This window comes from Chiloscyllium plagiosum, unplaced genomic scaffold (genome assembly GCF_037043375.1).
Source record: "Chiloscyllium plagiosum isolate Xiang-an unplaced genomic scaffold, Cpla_swu_hap1 HiC_scaffold_22, whole genome shotgun sequence".
Lineage (NCBI taxonomy): Eukaryota > Metazoa > Chordata > Chondrichthyes > Orectolobiformes > Hemiscylliidae > Chiloscyllium > Chiloscyllium plagiosum.
In genome coordinates this window covers 44680139-44693237 of record NW_028270160.1, presented here as the reverse complement: position 1 = coordinate 44693237, position 13099 = coordinate 44680139, and the positions used below count along the sequence as shown (strand labels likewise).

Here is a 13099-nt window from a genome sequence, read left to right as displayed (position 1 = left end):
CTGAAGTCCTCCCCAACACCAGTTCAGTTGTACTGTGTCTCTGTTCAGAGTCTCCATAGTACAGAGGAATCTCGATTATCCAAAGAACACGGGCAGGAAGTATTTAGTTCGGTTACTCAAATTCTGGATAATCTAATGCCGGAAAACAGTTTAGCCAAGCATTGGGACCTTGGCGGATAATCTGATAGTCAAATGCCATATAATTGAGGTTCCTCTGTACATGGCACAGGAAGTAATCCTGAGAGTAATACCTTAGAGGCCCTGCTTTTTAGTTTACTACCTAACTCCTTGAATGATCATTGCAGACCTTGTCACTCTTCATATCCATGTAATTTGTGCCAATATGGATAATCACTTCTGTGTGTTTACCCTCCTGTTTAGGACAGCCTGTACCTGCTCAGAGACATCATGGCCCCAGCACCAGGCAGGCAACATACCATTCTGGAGTCTCTCGTGACCACATAAGTTCCAATTTGTGCCTCTGATATCAAATCTCCAATTACTATTTCTCTAAAACACTTTGTCCCTCCCCTCTGTATAGCAAGGCTAGCTGTGGTGCTGCTGTCACCTGATGAGCCATCCTCCTCATCAGTTTCCAAAATAGAATTTTTGTTTGATAAGGAGACTCCTACACTGACTGCCTACCCTGTCTAACGGTCACCATCTATCTTCCTGTACTTTGGGAATGACTTCTACCTATGATGCACTTTGCCATTTAGTGGTTTTTAGAGTCTCCAATTGCAACTCAAGCACATTCATTTGTTCAGTGAATAGCCGAAGCTGGATACACTTTCTGCAGATGTAATTATCAGGAATGCTCTCAGCATCCGTTATTGGCCACACCACGCAGGCAGACCACAAAACCCCACTAACTGATATGACAAACCCTCTAATGACTGTTAGTTTAAAAATTAAATTTTAATTAGCTACCTAACAATTACAGTTATTACTTGAAAACAAATAACCCCCAGTAGTGATTTTCGAAAAGATTTGTAGCTCAGGTTGAAGTTCTGGATATAAGTTTGCTTGCTGAGCTGGAAGGTTCGTTTTCAGATGTTTCATCACCATACTAGGTAACATGATCAGTGAGCCCCCAGTGAAATGTTGGTGTTTTGTCTTGCCTTCTATTTATGTGTCTTGGTTTCTTAGGGGGAGTGATACCATTTCCTGTTTTAGGATGGTAGCTGGGGTCCAAATCCATGTGTTTATTTATGGAGTTCCGATTAGAATGCCATGCTTCTAGGAATTCCCATGCATGTCTCTGTTTAGCCTGCCCTAAGATGGATGCTTTGCCCTCCTTCGTCTGTATGTAAGGATACTAGTGATAGTGAATCATGTCTTTTTGTGGCTAGTTGATATTCATTTAGTTAGTTTTCTCCCTGTCTGTCGGATGTAATGTTCATTACAGTCCTTGCATCGTATTTTGTAAATGATGTTCATTTTGCTTGTGGTCTGTATAGGGTCTTTCAAGTTCATTAGCTGCTGTTTTAGTGTGTTGGTGGATTTGTGGGCTACCATGATTCCAAGAGGTCTGAGTACTCTGGAAGTCACTTCAGAGATGCCTTTGATGTAAGGTAATGTGGCTAGGGTTTCTGGACACGTTGTGTCTGCTTGTTTGGGTTTGTTGTTGAGAACTGTGTTTACTGGGTATCCGGTCTTCTTGAATACACAATATAGGTATTTTTCTTCTGCTCTTCATAGTTCCTGGGTGCTGCAGTATGTTGTGGCTCGTTGAAAATAACATCCTGATGCACCTCTGTTTGTGGGTGTCGGGATAACTGCTTCTGTAGTTAAGTATTTGGTCTGTGTGTGTTGTTTTCCTGAAGATGCTGGTTTGAAGTTCCCCACTGACTGTTTGCTCTACATGGGGAATTTCAAACCAGCATCTTTAGGAAAACAACATACAGACCAAATACTTAACTACAGAAGCAGTTATCCCGACACCCACAAACAATCATCCTTACATCCACAAACGATGTTGTATCAGGACGTTACTTCAACGAGCCACAACACACTGCAGCAACCAGGAACTATGAAAAGCAGAAGAAAAATACCTATACAGCGTATTCAAGAACGGATACCCAATAAACACAGTCTGCCGATTTCTCAACAACAAATCCAAACAAGCAGACAGAATGCACCCAGTACCTTATATCAAAAGCATCGTCAAAATGACTTCCAGACTACTCAGACCTCTTGGCATCATGGTAGCCCACAAACCTACCAACACACTTGAACAGCGGCTAATAAACCTAAAAGACCCTCTACAAACAACCAGCAAAACAAATGTCATTTACAAAATACCATTCAAGGACTGTAACAAACACTACATTGGACAAACAGGCAGAAAACTAGCCACCAGGATACATGAACATCAACTAGCCACAAAAGACATAACTCACTATCACTAGTATCCTTAAATACAGATGAAGGAGGACACCATTTCGACTGGGACAACATGTCCATCCTAGGACAGGCTAAACAGAGACACGCATGGGAATTCCTAGAAGCATCGCATTCTAACCAGAACTCCATAAATAAACACATTGATTTGGACCCCATCTACCATCCTTTGAGAAAAAGAACCGGAAATGATATCACCCACCTTTAGAAATCAAGACACATAAATAGAAAGCGGGACAAAACACCAGCATTTCACCAGAGGCTAACTGATGGATGTTACCTAGTATGGTGATGTAAAGTCTGAAAACAAACCTTCCAGTTCAGCGAGCAAACATACATCCAAAATATCCCCCTATCTGCGCTTCCTGTACTAACAAGAAGGTGGACTAATTGTACTAACCTTTTGAAGATAGAAAGTGAGGACTGCAGATGCTGGAGATCAGAGTCGAGTGTGTGATGTTGGAAAAGCACAGCAGGTCAGGCAGCATCCAAGGAGCAGAAGAATCAATGTTTCGGGCATAAGCCCTTCATCAAGAAAGTGCAGGTAAAGCCCTTCGTCATTCCTGATGAAGGGCTTATGCCCGAAACGCCGATTCTCCTGCTCCTTGGATGCTGCCTAACCCTTTTGAAAGACTGAAACACTTTATTGTGTATTGCAGTGAGATTCCTTCATCGGTAGCACCAAAGGAATTAACATTTTAACACAAACATGATCACTATCTAATTACACTATTTAAATCAGTTTCAGATAATAGATGGTTTTAGGAATTCTTTCCTTTTCCTGGCACTGTAAATCAGAGATAATACAGAAAACATTATTCTCTATTCAGCAAAACTATTAATATTACCTCATCTAAATTTTTTAACCACACAAGTATATCCATCTCACCTCATCAAATAAAGAAGAACTGTCAAGTATATTATCAATTAAAACCTTCGATTCAGTTGCTGGTTGCTCAATTACAACATTGGTAAGTTTCCGACGTTTCTCCTCTGGCTCCCCATCAACATTATCATTGCTGCAAAAACATGAATAAGCTATTTTAAAAATAAAAATCCTCTCAATTCTGTGCATAAAGCATGATTCCATAATTTTGGATTTATTTTTAAAAACTCAATTCAGTTAAGACAAACAACCATATTTTCAGTGGCGAAAAATCCTTTCTGGGCGAAGTGTAAAATATTTTCCCTGCCATATTTTTAAATTGAAACAATGTTGAAAAATCATTCAGCAAAAGCAGCATTGAAAGATTTTATATTCATGAAGCTTTTTTGACAGAAAAGAAATTGAAATGCACAGTGAATGGTTAGAATTTTCACAAAAACTTTGAAGGCTGATTAATCTGCTAATTACACCATGCTTGCTAAAAGATATAGAAATATTATTTGCACAGTTGTTCAACAGAATTCTGAAATGCACCATTTTTATCCTGTGGGAGCAGTACCTCTTAATTCGGTAAGTGGCTACTATGCTACCCATTTTCTAAAGCAAACATAGATATAATGATCCTAATTGTGTGACTGTAATATCATTACCCTTCAAGTAAGTGGCTACAATGTTACCCATTTTCTAAAGCAAACATAGTTATAAGTGATCCTAATTGTGTGACTGTAACTGACAATGTATGGAATCCACATATGGAAAGGGGAAGAAAAGCTGGGTAAGTGATAATAGGGGCTGTAAGTAGATGAGAGTGGACTGGCTGTATTGAAAGCAACCCAATTCATGACAGGGCCTGGAGGGTGGAGATGGTTAATAGACATGGAAGGAGGTGATCATGCTCTAAAATTGTTAAACTCAATATTGAGCCCTCAAGCCTGCAAGATCCCCAAGTGGAAGATGAGGTGTTGTTCCTACAACTTGGGTGGAGCCTCACTTGTTAGTAACATGCCCTCGGCTTACTAAAGGTACAAAAACACGTGTGAACACAGAACACAACAGCGCAGTGCAGGCCCTCAATGTTGCTCTGACCTGTAAAACCAATCTGGAGCCCATCTCACCTACATTAGTCCATTATCATCCATGCCCTTACTACTCTGAGTAAAGAACCTATCTCAGACATCTGTCCTATATCTATTAGCCCTCAATTTAAAACTATGTCCCCTCGTGCTAGCCATCACCATCCAAGGAAAAAGGCTCTCACTGTCTATCCTATCTAATCCTCTGATCATCTTGTATGTCTCTATTAAGTCATCTCTCAATTTTCTTCTCCCTAATGAAAACAGCCTCAAGTCCCTCAGCTTTTCCTCATAAGACCTTCCCTCCATGCCAGGCAACATCCCGGTAAATCTCCTCTGCATCCTTTCCAATGCTTTCACATCCTTCATACAGTGTGGTGACCAGAACTGCATCCAAGTGCAGCCACACCAGAGCTTTGTACAGATGCAACATGACCTCATCGCTCAGAAACTCAATCCCTCAACCAATAAAAAAACACACAGTATACCTTCTTAACAACCCTATCAACCAGGTGACAACTTTCAGGGAACTATGTACACGGACATCAAGATCTCTCTGCTCATCCACACTACCAAGAACCTTATCACTAACCCCAGTACTCTGTATTCCTGTTACTCCTTCCAAAGTGAATCACCTCACACTTTTCCACATTAAACTCCATTTGCCACCTCTAAGCCCAGCTCTGCAGCTTATCTATATCTCTTCCTTCAGCACTGTCCACAACTCCACTGACCTTAGTGTCATCTGCAAATTTACTAACCCATCCTTCTATGCCCTCATCCAGGTCATTTATAAAAATGACCAACAGCAGTGCCCCAAACAAATCCTTGCGGTACACCACTAGTGACTAAACACCAAGACGAACATTTCCCATCAACCACCACCCTCTGTCTTGTTTCAGCTAGCCAATTTCTGATCCAAACTGCTAAATCACCCTCAACACCATGTCTCTGTATTTCCTGCAATAGCCTACTGTAGGGAACCTTATCAAATGCTTACTCTAGTCATTCTTTTATTCTTGACATATCTATAGAAATCTTTAAGGTTTTCCTTGATCCTACTTGCCAAAGATTTCTCATGTCCCCTCCTGACTCTTCTTAGCTCTCTCTTTAGGTTCTTCCTGGCTAACTTCTAACTCAGAAGCGCTCTAACTGAGCCTTCATGTCTCATCATAAGCCTCCTTGTTCCTCTTGACAAGAGATTCAACTTTTCTAGTAAACTACAGTTCTCTCGCTTGACCACTTCCACCCTGCCTGACAGGTACATACTTATCAGGGATATGTAGTAGCTGTTCCTTGAATAAGCTCCACATTTCAATTGTGCCCATCCTCTGCAGCTTCCTTCCCCATCCAATGTATCCTAAATCTTGCCTAATTGCACCATAACTGCCTTTCCTCCAGCAATAACTCTGGCCCCACGGTATGTATCTATCCCTTTCCATCGCTAAAGTAAACGTAACTGAATTGTGATCCCTATCACCAAAGTGCTCACCTACCTCCAAATCTAACACCTGGCCTGGTTCATTACCCAGTACAAAATCCAATGTGGCTTTGCCTCCTGTTGGATTATCTCCATAAAGTGTCAGGAAATTCTCTTGCACACAATGGACAACAACTGACCCATCCAAAGTACTTGAACTATAGCATTTCCAGTCAATATTTGGAAAGTTAAAATCCAAAGTAACAACTACCTAGTTACTTTTGCTCCCAGCCTGAATCATCTTTGCAATCCTTTCCTCTACATCTCTGAAACTTTTTGGAAGCCTACAGAAAACTCCCAATAGGGTGATCTCTCCTTTCTTGATTTTTAACCTTAGCCCATACTACCTTAGTAGATGAGTCCTCATCAAACGTCGTTTCTGCCACAGTAATTCTGTCTTTGACTAACAATGCCACATCTCCCCCTCTTTTGCTATCTTTTGTGTTCTTACTGAAACATCTAAATCTCGGAATCTGCAACAACCATTCCTGTCCCTGCTCTATCCATGTCTCCGAAATGGCCACAACATTGAAGTCCCAGGTGCAAGTTTATCCATCTTATTCCCAATGGTCCTGGCATTGATGTAGACACACTTCAAACCACCTTCCTGCTTGCAGGTACACTCTTGCGACCTTGAAACCTTACTTATGACCTCACTACTCTTAAACTCCTGTACGCTGGAACTACAATTTGAGTTCCCATCCCCTTGCTGAATTAGCTGAATTTCTCCTTCCACAAGTTAAAGCAGATCATACTGGTATCAAGGCGTTCTGAAAAAGATTGTTGAAATTTTTGGTTTGAGCCTTCTATATGGAAATCTTGTACATTTAATCAGGGATGCTGTACCAAATAATATGGTACTGGAACACTACAAAGAAATGTGCTGACAACCGAATTCTAAATCTTTGATGTTATTTTAGTGTTCATTTATTATTAGAGTTCCCCCAAGCAAATGTCGCTTATTTGTGCACACTCTTAGAGCCACAGAGTTTTACAGACCTTAACGAGGACCTTCAGCTCATCGTATCCATGTCAGGGACCAAATACCTCTTCATTCTAGTCCCATTTTCCACTGACCCATTAGTGTATCAGCTATGGTATTTCAAGTGATCATCTAAATACTTCAATTTTGTGATTGTTCCTGTCCCAACCTCCCTTTCACATAGTGAGTTCGAGATATGCACCACCTAGGTGAAAAAATTACACTTTCAATCCTCTCAAAAGATCTTTCCCTTTACCTTAAATTTATGCCCCTTGAGCACTGACCCCTCTAATAAGGGGAAATGCTACTTTCTACCTACCCAGTCTAGGGCTTTCAATCTTGTACATATCAATCAGCCTTGCCCTCAGCCTTCTCTGTTCTAAGGAAAGGAATTCCAGCCTATCTAGTCTCTTTTCATAACGGAAATGTTCCAGCCCAGGCAATAACCTGGTCTATTTCCTCCACATCCACTCTCGTGAAACCATATCTTTCCTATCTTGCAGTGACCAGAACTGAACCCAGTATGCCGTGCTGTGACCCAACAACTTATACAGCTCCATCATAACCTCCTAACTCTGTATTCAATACCTCAACTAATAAAGGCAAGTATCCCATATGCCTTCACTATGTCACTCATATTCTCATTCATACATTTTCTCAGTCTCTGTCTCACACACACAGAAAAAATATAATTTCTCTTTTGCACATACTCTCAGTGTTCACATAGACACACCCTTACAGTCAAAAACTCTCTCACTTAGTCACACACCTTTAGTCTCTCATAGTGAGAATTGAGAAGGACCACACTCAGGAGGAGATATAGGAACATCGAAAACTTAGAAGAACACATTCTGAACCAGAACCAATGTAGTTTGTGAGGGAGGTAAATCCTGAGTCTGCAGTGCAGGAAAACATTGCTGAGGGACATTTGGTTAAAATTTGAACTCCCTCCACCCAGCAATCCAGCACCTGTTTTGGCTGCAGGTCCCAGTGCCTTCTGCTTGCCTTCAGAAACAAGAATCCACTTACTAGTGCCACTGTCCCTGCCAATGGAATTCCATCTCAAATTGTCACCAATTAGTTTGCAGAAATCTGCATTGACAGGGAGCCAAACTAACTTTTCTCATGACATTGTGATATTGTAGAACTCTACATTAGAATTTTAAAAAATGCCCCGAGGTGCTTGGTAAAGCCCACCCAAGCTCAGACCCATTCACTCAGGGCAGAATACACATCTGGTACTACAGGAGTAAAGTATCTTGGGATATACAAATGTCCCGAATTAGAGGATTGGAAGATCTCAAGAATGTTGGATATTACATGCCCACCACCAACTGCTGGGGGTCCAATACACGGCCTTTTATGCGATTCTCCATGCTTCCCCACCATAATAACTTTCTTTAAAAAACAAACAAGTATCCTGGGTAACTTTTGCAAACTCAGGTCTGCCAATTCCAGTGTGCATGCAATAAAACTGTTTCTGCATGGCTTAACTATATGCTTATTAGCTGAAGCATACAAATATCAAGCTAGGTTCAGTTCTTGTTCTCATGTAGAAGATTAAAAGTATTTCCTCAAAATGCAAAACACATAAAATCCTTTATCTCATTAGATTTTTCCTCCCTTTCATTCGATAAGTAATTTTTTCTTCCACTACAACTTTTTTCAGTGTTACGTCATTTCGTATGGTGAGTAAAAGCAACTTGGTTTAATATATTCAATTCTTTAAGCTGATAAAATGTAGCTTCCGTAACAGTAGCTGTAAGATAAATAATACTTAATGAGCAAAAAAGTTATTTCACTCAAATGAAGGTCAGACAATGATTACTTTTAGTTCAGTGTGCTTATCTTGCAATACGGTGAAAAACACCTCAACTTTAACATAATTCATAAAAGACAATTTTGCACACCTTTAGAAATAAACACAATTCAAAATACAATGAATAAGATTTTACCTGGTTATCTAAAATTAAATTTTAATTTTCATAGGGCATGTATTCATGGTCTAAATGGTATTGTGGTTTCTAATTCTCTCATTTAGACATAGAAGCAAGCAGAATATTATTCTTACCATTTTTCATTGTTGGTATTTCCTTCCACTGTGTCTCTGGATCGTTGCTTAGCAAACAGCTTAGCCATCCTCTTTGCTTTATTCTTCTGCCGACTGCTCATACCAGGCTGAAATTCAGCTTCGATCAGATCAGCAGCCTGGACAAGCTAAAAAAAAAGTAACCGTCTCCAGTTATGATTAGAATTTATAATGTCAAATTTGCAGTTAAAGACTATGTAATAAGATATTTCAGAGGGGTTTTAGCTTTTATTTTATAAAACAATTAAATAGGCTTGAAAATGGGCAGACCTCAGATATAATCACATTATGTGAAGTACCTTGTTAGCAATTAAGTTAAAAGAATGAAAACAATACATTGTCAAGACAGTATTAAATTATAATCTCTAAATATTCAACTTATTTGTTTCACTGGATCAAATAAGCTGATAAAACAAAAGGCTCTGGATTTAAAATCAATAGATTTATAATAATAGCTCATCAGAACATTGTTGCTGAGAGCTTTCTAATTCCTCACTGACACATAATCAAGTTACCAGCTTTAATACCAATTATTGCCAAGCTATCTTATCTCAGTTAGACCAGTATTGGATAGGCTATTAGTCAGAGAGGGAACAAAGGGATAAATCAAACAGGAAACCATGAATTCTACTGCAAGTTTGCATCAATGTTGAACAAGAAGATGGTCTCGCTGCAATACTTCCCTGATCTGATGAATTATTCCAATCAAAGTTTTAATTCACAAGTAAAGATCAGCTAATTGTGGGTGAATAAGGAGATAATCATTCTTGATTGGCATTTTCACACAAGGTTTAGTAATGGTAAGCAATGCTTTGCAACTACATAGCTTTTCTCACATGGTTGCCCTCCGGCTATGTTCATAGTTTGCTTCTTTGAAAACAGTGGATTTATTATTGCAGTCACCCATTTGTAACGACCATTTTCTTAGCTTTAAGTTGACCAAAGATGTCACTTTTGACAATAATCATTTAGTAGCACACAAATTGAATTTTGCTGACATAAGATATGCACTCATCAGCAGCCCTCACAAGAATACCAATTTAAGAGGGAAACCAACATTTATGCTACACAAGTGTGCTGACTGGTTGAAAAGTAGACAATGATTGATTAAAAAGTATCCACCAATCTATTCAGACATGTTACATCACATGTCTGAGGCTGGTGGGACTTGAACCCAGGCCTGCAAGGCCCAGAGGTAGAGACAGCACTACTGTACCACAAGATCTCTCTTGATTGGTGTTGCCAAGGAAAACACATCAGCTAATGATTTTTCACAGTCAACTGCTAGACTTTAAACTTTTACGTGAGGCAGGTTGATTTTGACTGGTTTAGGAACTGTCCTGAGACTGAAACAGCAAGTGGATGCTACCCATTTTGTTGACTTGAAAACTGGTGTACATGTTCTTTCTCATTGTAAAGAGACCACATATTTTTCTTTTTGGGACTATTAAGTGAAATGCAAGCTAGAGTGTTATAATTGAAATATCGGGAGTGTTTTGTACCTTAATTTTTAAGAGCTGCACATTTTTTAACATAAGTCAAAAGAACTGAGAGAAAATAACTTCCCACCTCTGGTCTAGATTTTTGATGTTTGGAATTTTGTTTTCACCTGCCTTTGTTTTTTCCCCACTCAGTATCTGTATTAAAACATTTGTCTTTTGTCTGTTGTGTGCATGCGCTTGGGGGGCAAGACTTTTGTAGTTGTATAGTAGTAGTTTAGAAATCCTCTCTTTTCCCTACTCTTAAAGTTGTAGAGTTATTTTTAAATTGTGGACAACATCTAGTGTGATTTGCTTTTTTTTCTGAAATAAGTCCATCCGGCAAATTGGTCATTTTGCGATTGCTTGTGGAACAGTGGAGGACAGTGAAGCATATTACTGGTACTCTTCCCAGCTAAACGGAGATATTCTATTAATATATGTAGCTTCTAGTACACACAACTGTTTCATAGTGTGATCCTAAATTGGTTGCACTCTGCACTCAAAGCACTTTCCAATTGTAGAGAGTTTAATGTAGGTCACTGTGTTGGCTGTTTTGCAAGTGTGGCTTGATTGGATACAGTTAGCATCTTGATTATTGTGAACAGCCAAAGGGATATGCTGTTTAATACGATCTCCCTCAGTTGTTGGGATGCATGGCCTAAATACTTGGCTTTACAAAATTTCTGCCCACATTACTCAATTGTGCAAAAAGCAGAACAGCTTTTTGGCTTCATGCAGTATCTTGTTAGTGGGGAACACTGCTCATGTTGTGACTGCAAATTGCCTAGTCTACTTCAGATCACCCTAGAAGAGTAAAGTATCTCAAAGTGCAGCTTCCCCCTTCACACTATTACCATGCAACAAACATCAACATCAAGCCCATAATCGAGGTGTCTTCCTTGTAGGTAGTGGTTCCTCTTTATAAGCACATAGTACCTATCAAGGGACTGAAGAGCAGGAATCGAATCTTCTTTGGCTTGAGATTCAGGTGATGATACATATCTTGGGTGGGTGTCATATCAGCAGAAACCATGCTCTATCCACTGGAAGTGCCTGCATTGAATTCCACTAAATCATTCATATTTAGAACTAAATATACAGCATTTCTGATCTGTCTTACAGCACAAAATTTTGGTATTTGAACCCAAATGGCTCTCTTTTGTATGGGGCAAGTTTGAATATGCTTTCAAAACAATCACTTTAGTTTGATGAGTCTGGAGGCTGGACCCTTGGAACTAAATTAGGAACAGGAGGAGGAGACTTTGATTGGTATGCATGGGACCTGATGGGATACATCCTAGATTATTGAAGGAAATAACTACAGAGATAGTGGATGCACTGGTAGTAATTTTGCAGGAATCCTTAGATTGTGGAAAAGTTCCCGAGGATTGGAAAACTGCCAATCTAATATCTTTATTTTAAATAGGGAAGGAGACAAAAAAAAGGTAACTATAGGCCAGTTGGCTTAACACTTGTTATTGGGAAAATGTTAAAGTCTATTATAAAAGGATGTTATAGCAGAGCATTTAGAAATATATAAAATAATCAGCATGAATGGGAAATCATACCTGACAAATTGCATAGAATTATTTGAGGTAAAAAGCAGAATAGATAAAGAGAATGCATTGGATGTAATATATTGAGATGTTCAGAAGGCTCTTGATAAAGGTACTGCACATTTCAAAAAGGTAAAAGAGTCCAGTGTTAAAGTTAGTATATTGGCAAGGATAGAGATTTAATTAACTAATACGAGAGAGAGAGTTGGGTTAAGGAAGACATTTTCAGGATGGCAATCTGTAACTTGTGGTGTGAGACAAGGATCAATGCACAGGCTAAAATATTTACAATAAGTATTAATGACTCAGATCAGAAAAGCGAATATACTATAGCCAGATGTCCAGTTTACATAAAGATAGGTGGGAAGGCAATTGGTGAGGATGACACAGAGTCTGCAAAATAATATAGGTGAAATGCATGAATAAAACAAACTTAGAAGATGTAATATAATGCAAGAAAATGGTGATGTTGTGCACTTTGACAAGATGAACAGAGGTGCTGAATATTATTATTTACATGGAGAAAAACTGCAGAAAGCTAATGGAAGATGGAGTTAGGAGTCCTTGTTAATGAGTCACAAAAGTTTAGCATCCAAGTTCAGTGGGTAATAGGAGAAAGTGAGGTCTGCAGATGCTGGAGATCAAAGTTGAAACTTTATTGCTGGAACAGCACAGCAGGTCAGGCAGCATCCAGGGAACAGGAGATTCGACGTTTTGGGCACAGGCCGAAGAAGGGCCTGTGCCCGAAACGTCGAATCTCCTGTTCCCTGGATGCTGCCTGACCTGCTGTGCTGTTCCAGCAATAAAGTTTCAACAGTGGGTAATAGGGAAGGCAAAGAGAATGGAATGACGATGTAGGGATGCTTTACTAAAACTATGCAAGGAACTAGTCAGATTGTAACTGGAACACTAAACAGTGGGCCTTTTATCTAATAAAAGATGTACTGGCGTTGGATGCAATTCACAGAAGATTCACTAAGCTGATAGGAAGGACCATCTTAAGGGGATAGGTTGAGAAGACTGGTCCTGTACTTGTTGGAATTTGGAAGAATGGGAGATAAACTTATTGAAATTTAGAAGCTTCTAAGGAGAGTTGACAGAGTAGGTGCATATTTAAAATAAAAGATGAGGAGGAACTTCTTCTTGGTT

The 13099-nt window shown here is 39.4% G+C and overlaps 1 protein-coding gene across 2 annotated transcripts in view; it reads right to left on the bottom strand.

Moving 5' to 3' along the window:
* Positions 1–13099, bottom strand: part of btaf1 (B-TFIID TATA-box binding protein associated factor 1) — a 127297-nt gene that overhangs the window by 72937 nt on the left and 41261 nt on the right. For both annotated transcript variants that reach the window (XM_043712509.2, XM_043712510.2), the window contains exons 6-7: positions 8896–9041; positions 3293–3422 (exon numbers count right to left, since the gene is read on the bottom strand). In XM_043712509.2, the coding sequence (XP_043568444.1) occupies positions 3293–3422; positions 8896–9041 (276 nt within the window). The remainder of the gene's footprint in view (positions 1–3292; positions 3423–8895; positions 9042–13099) is intronic.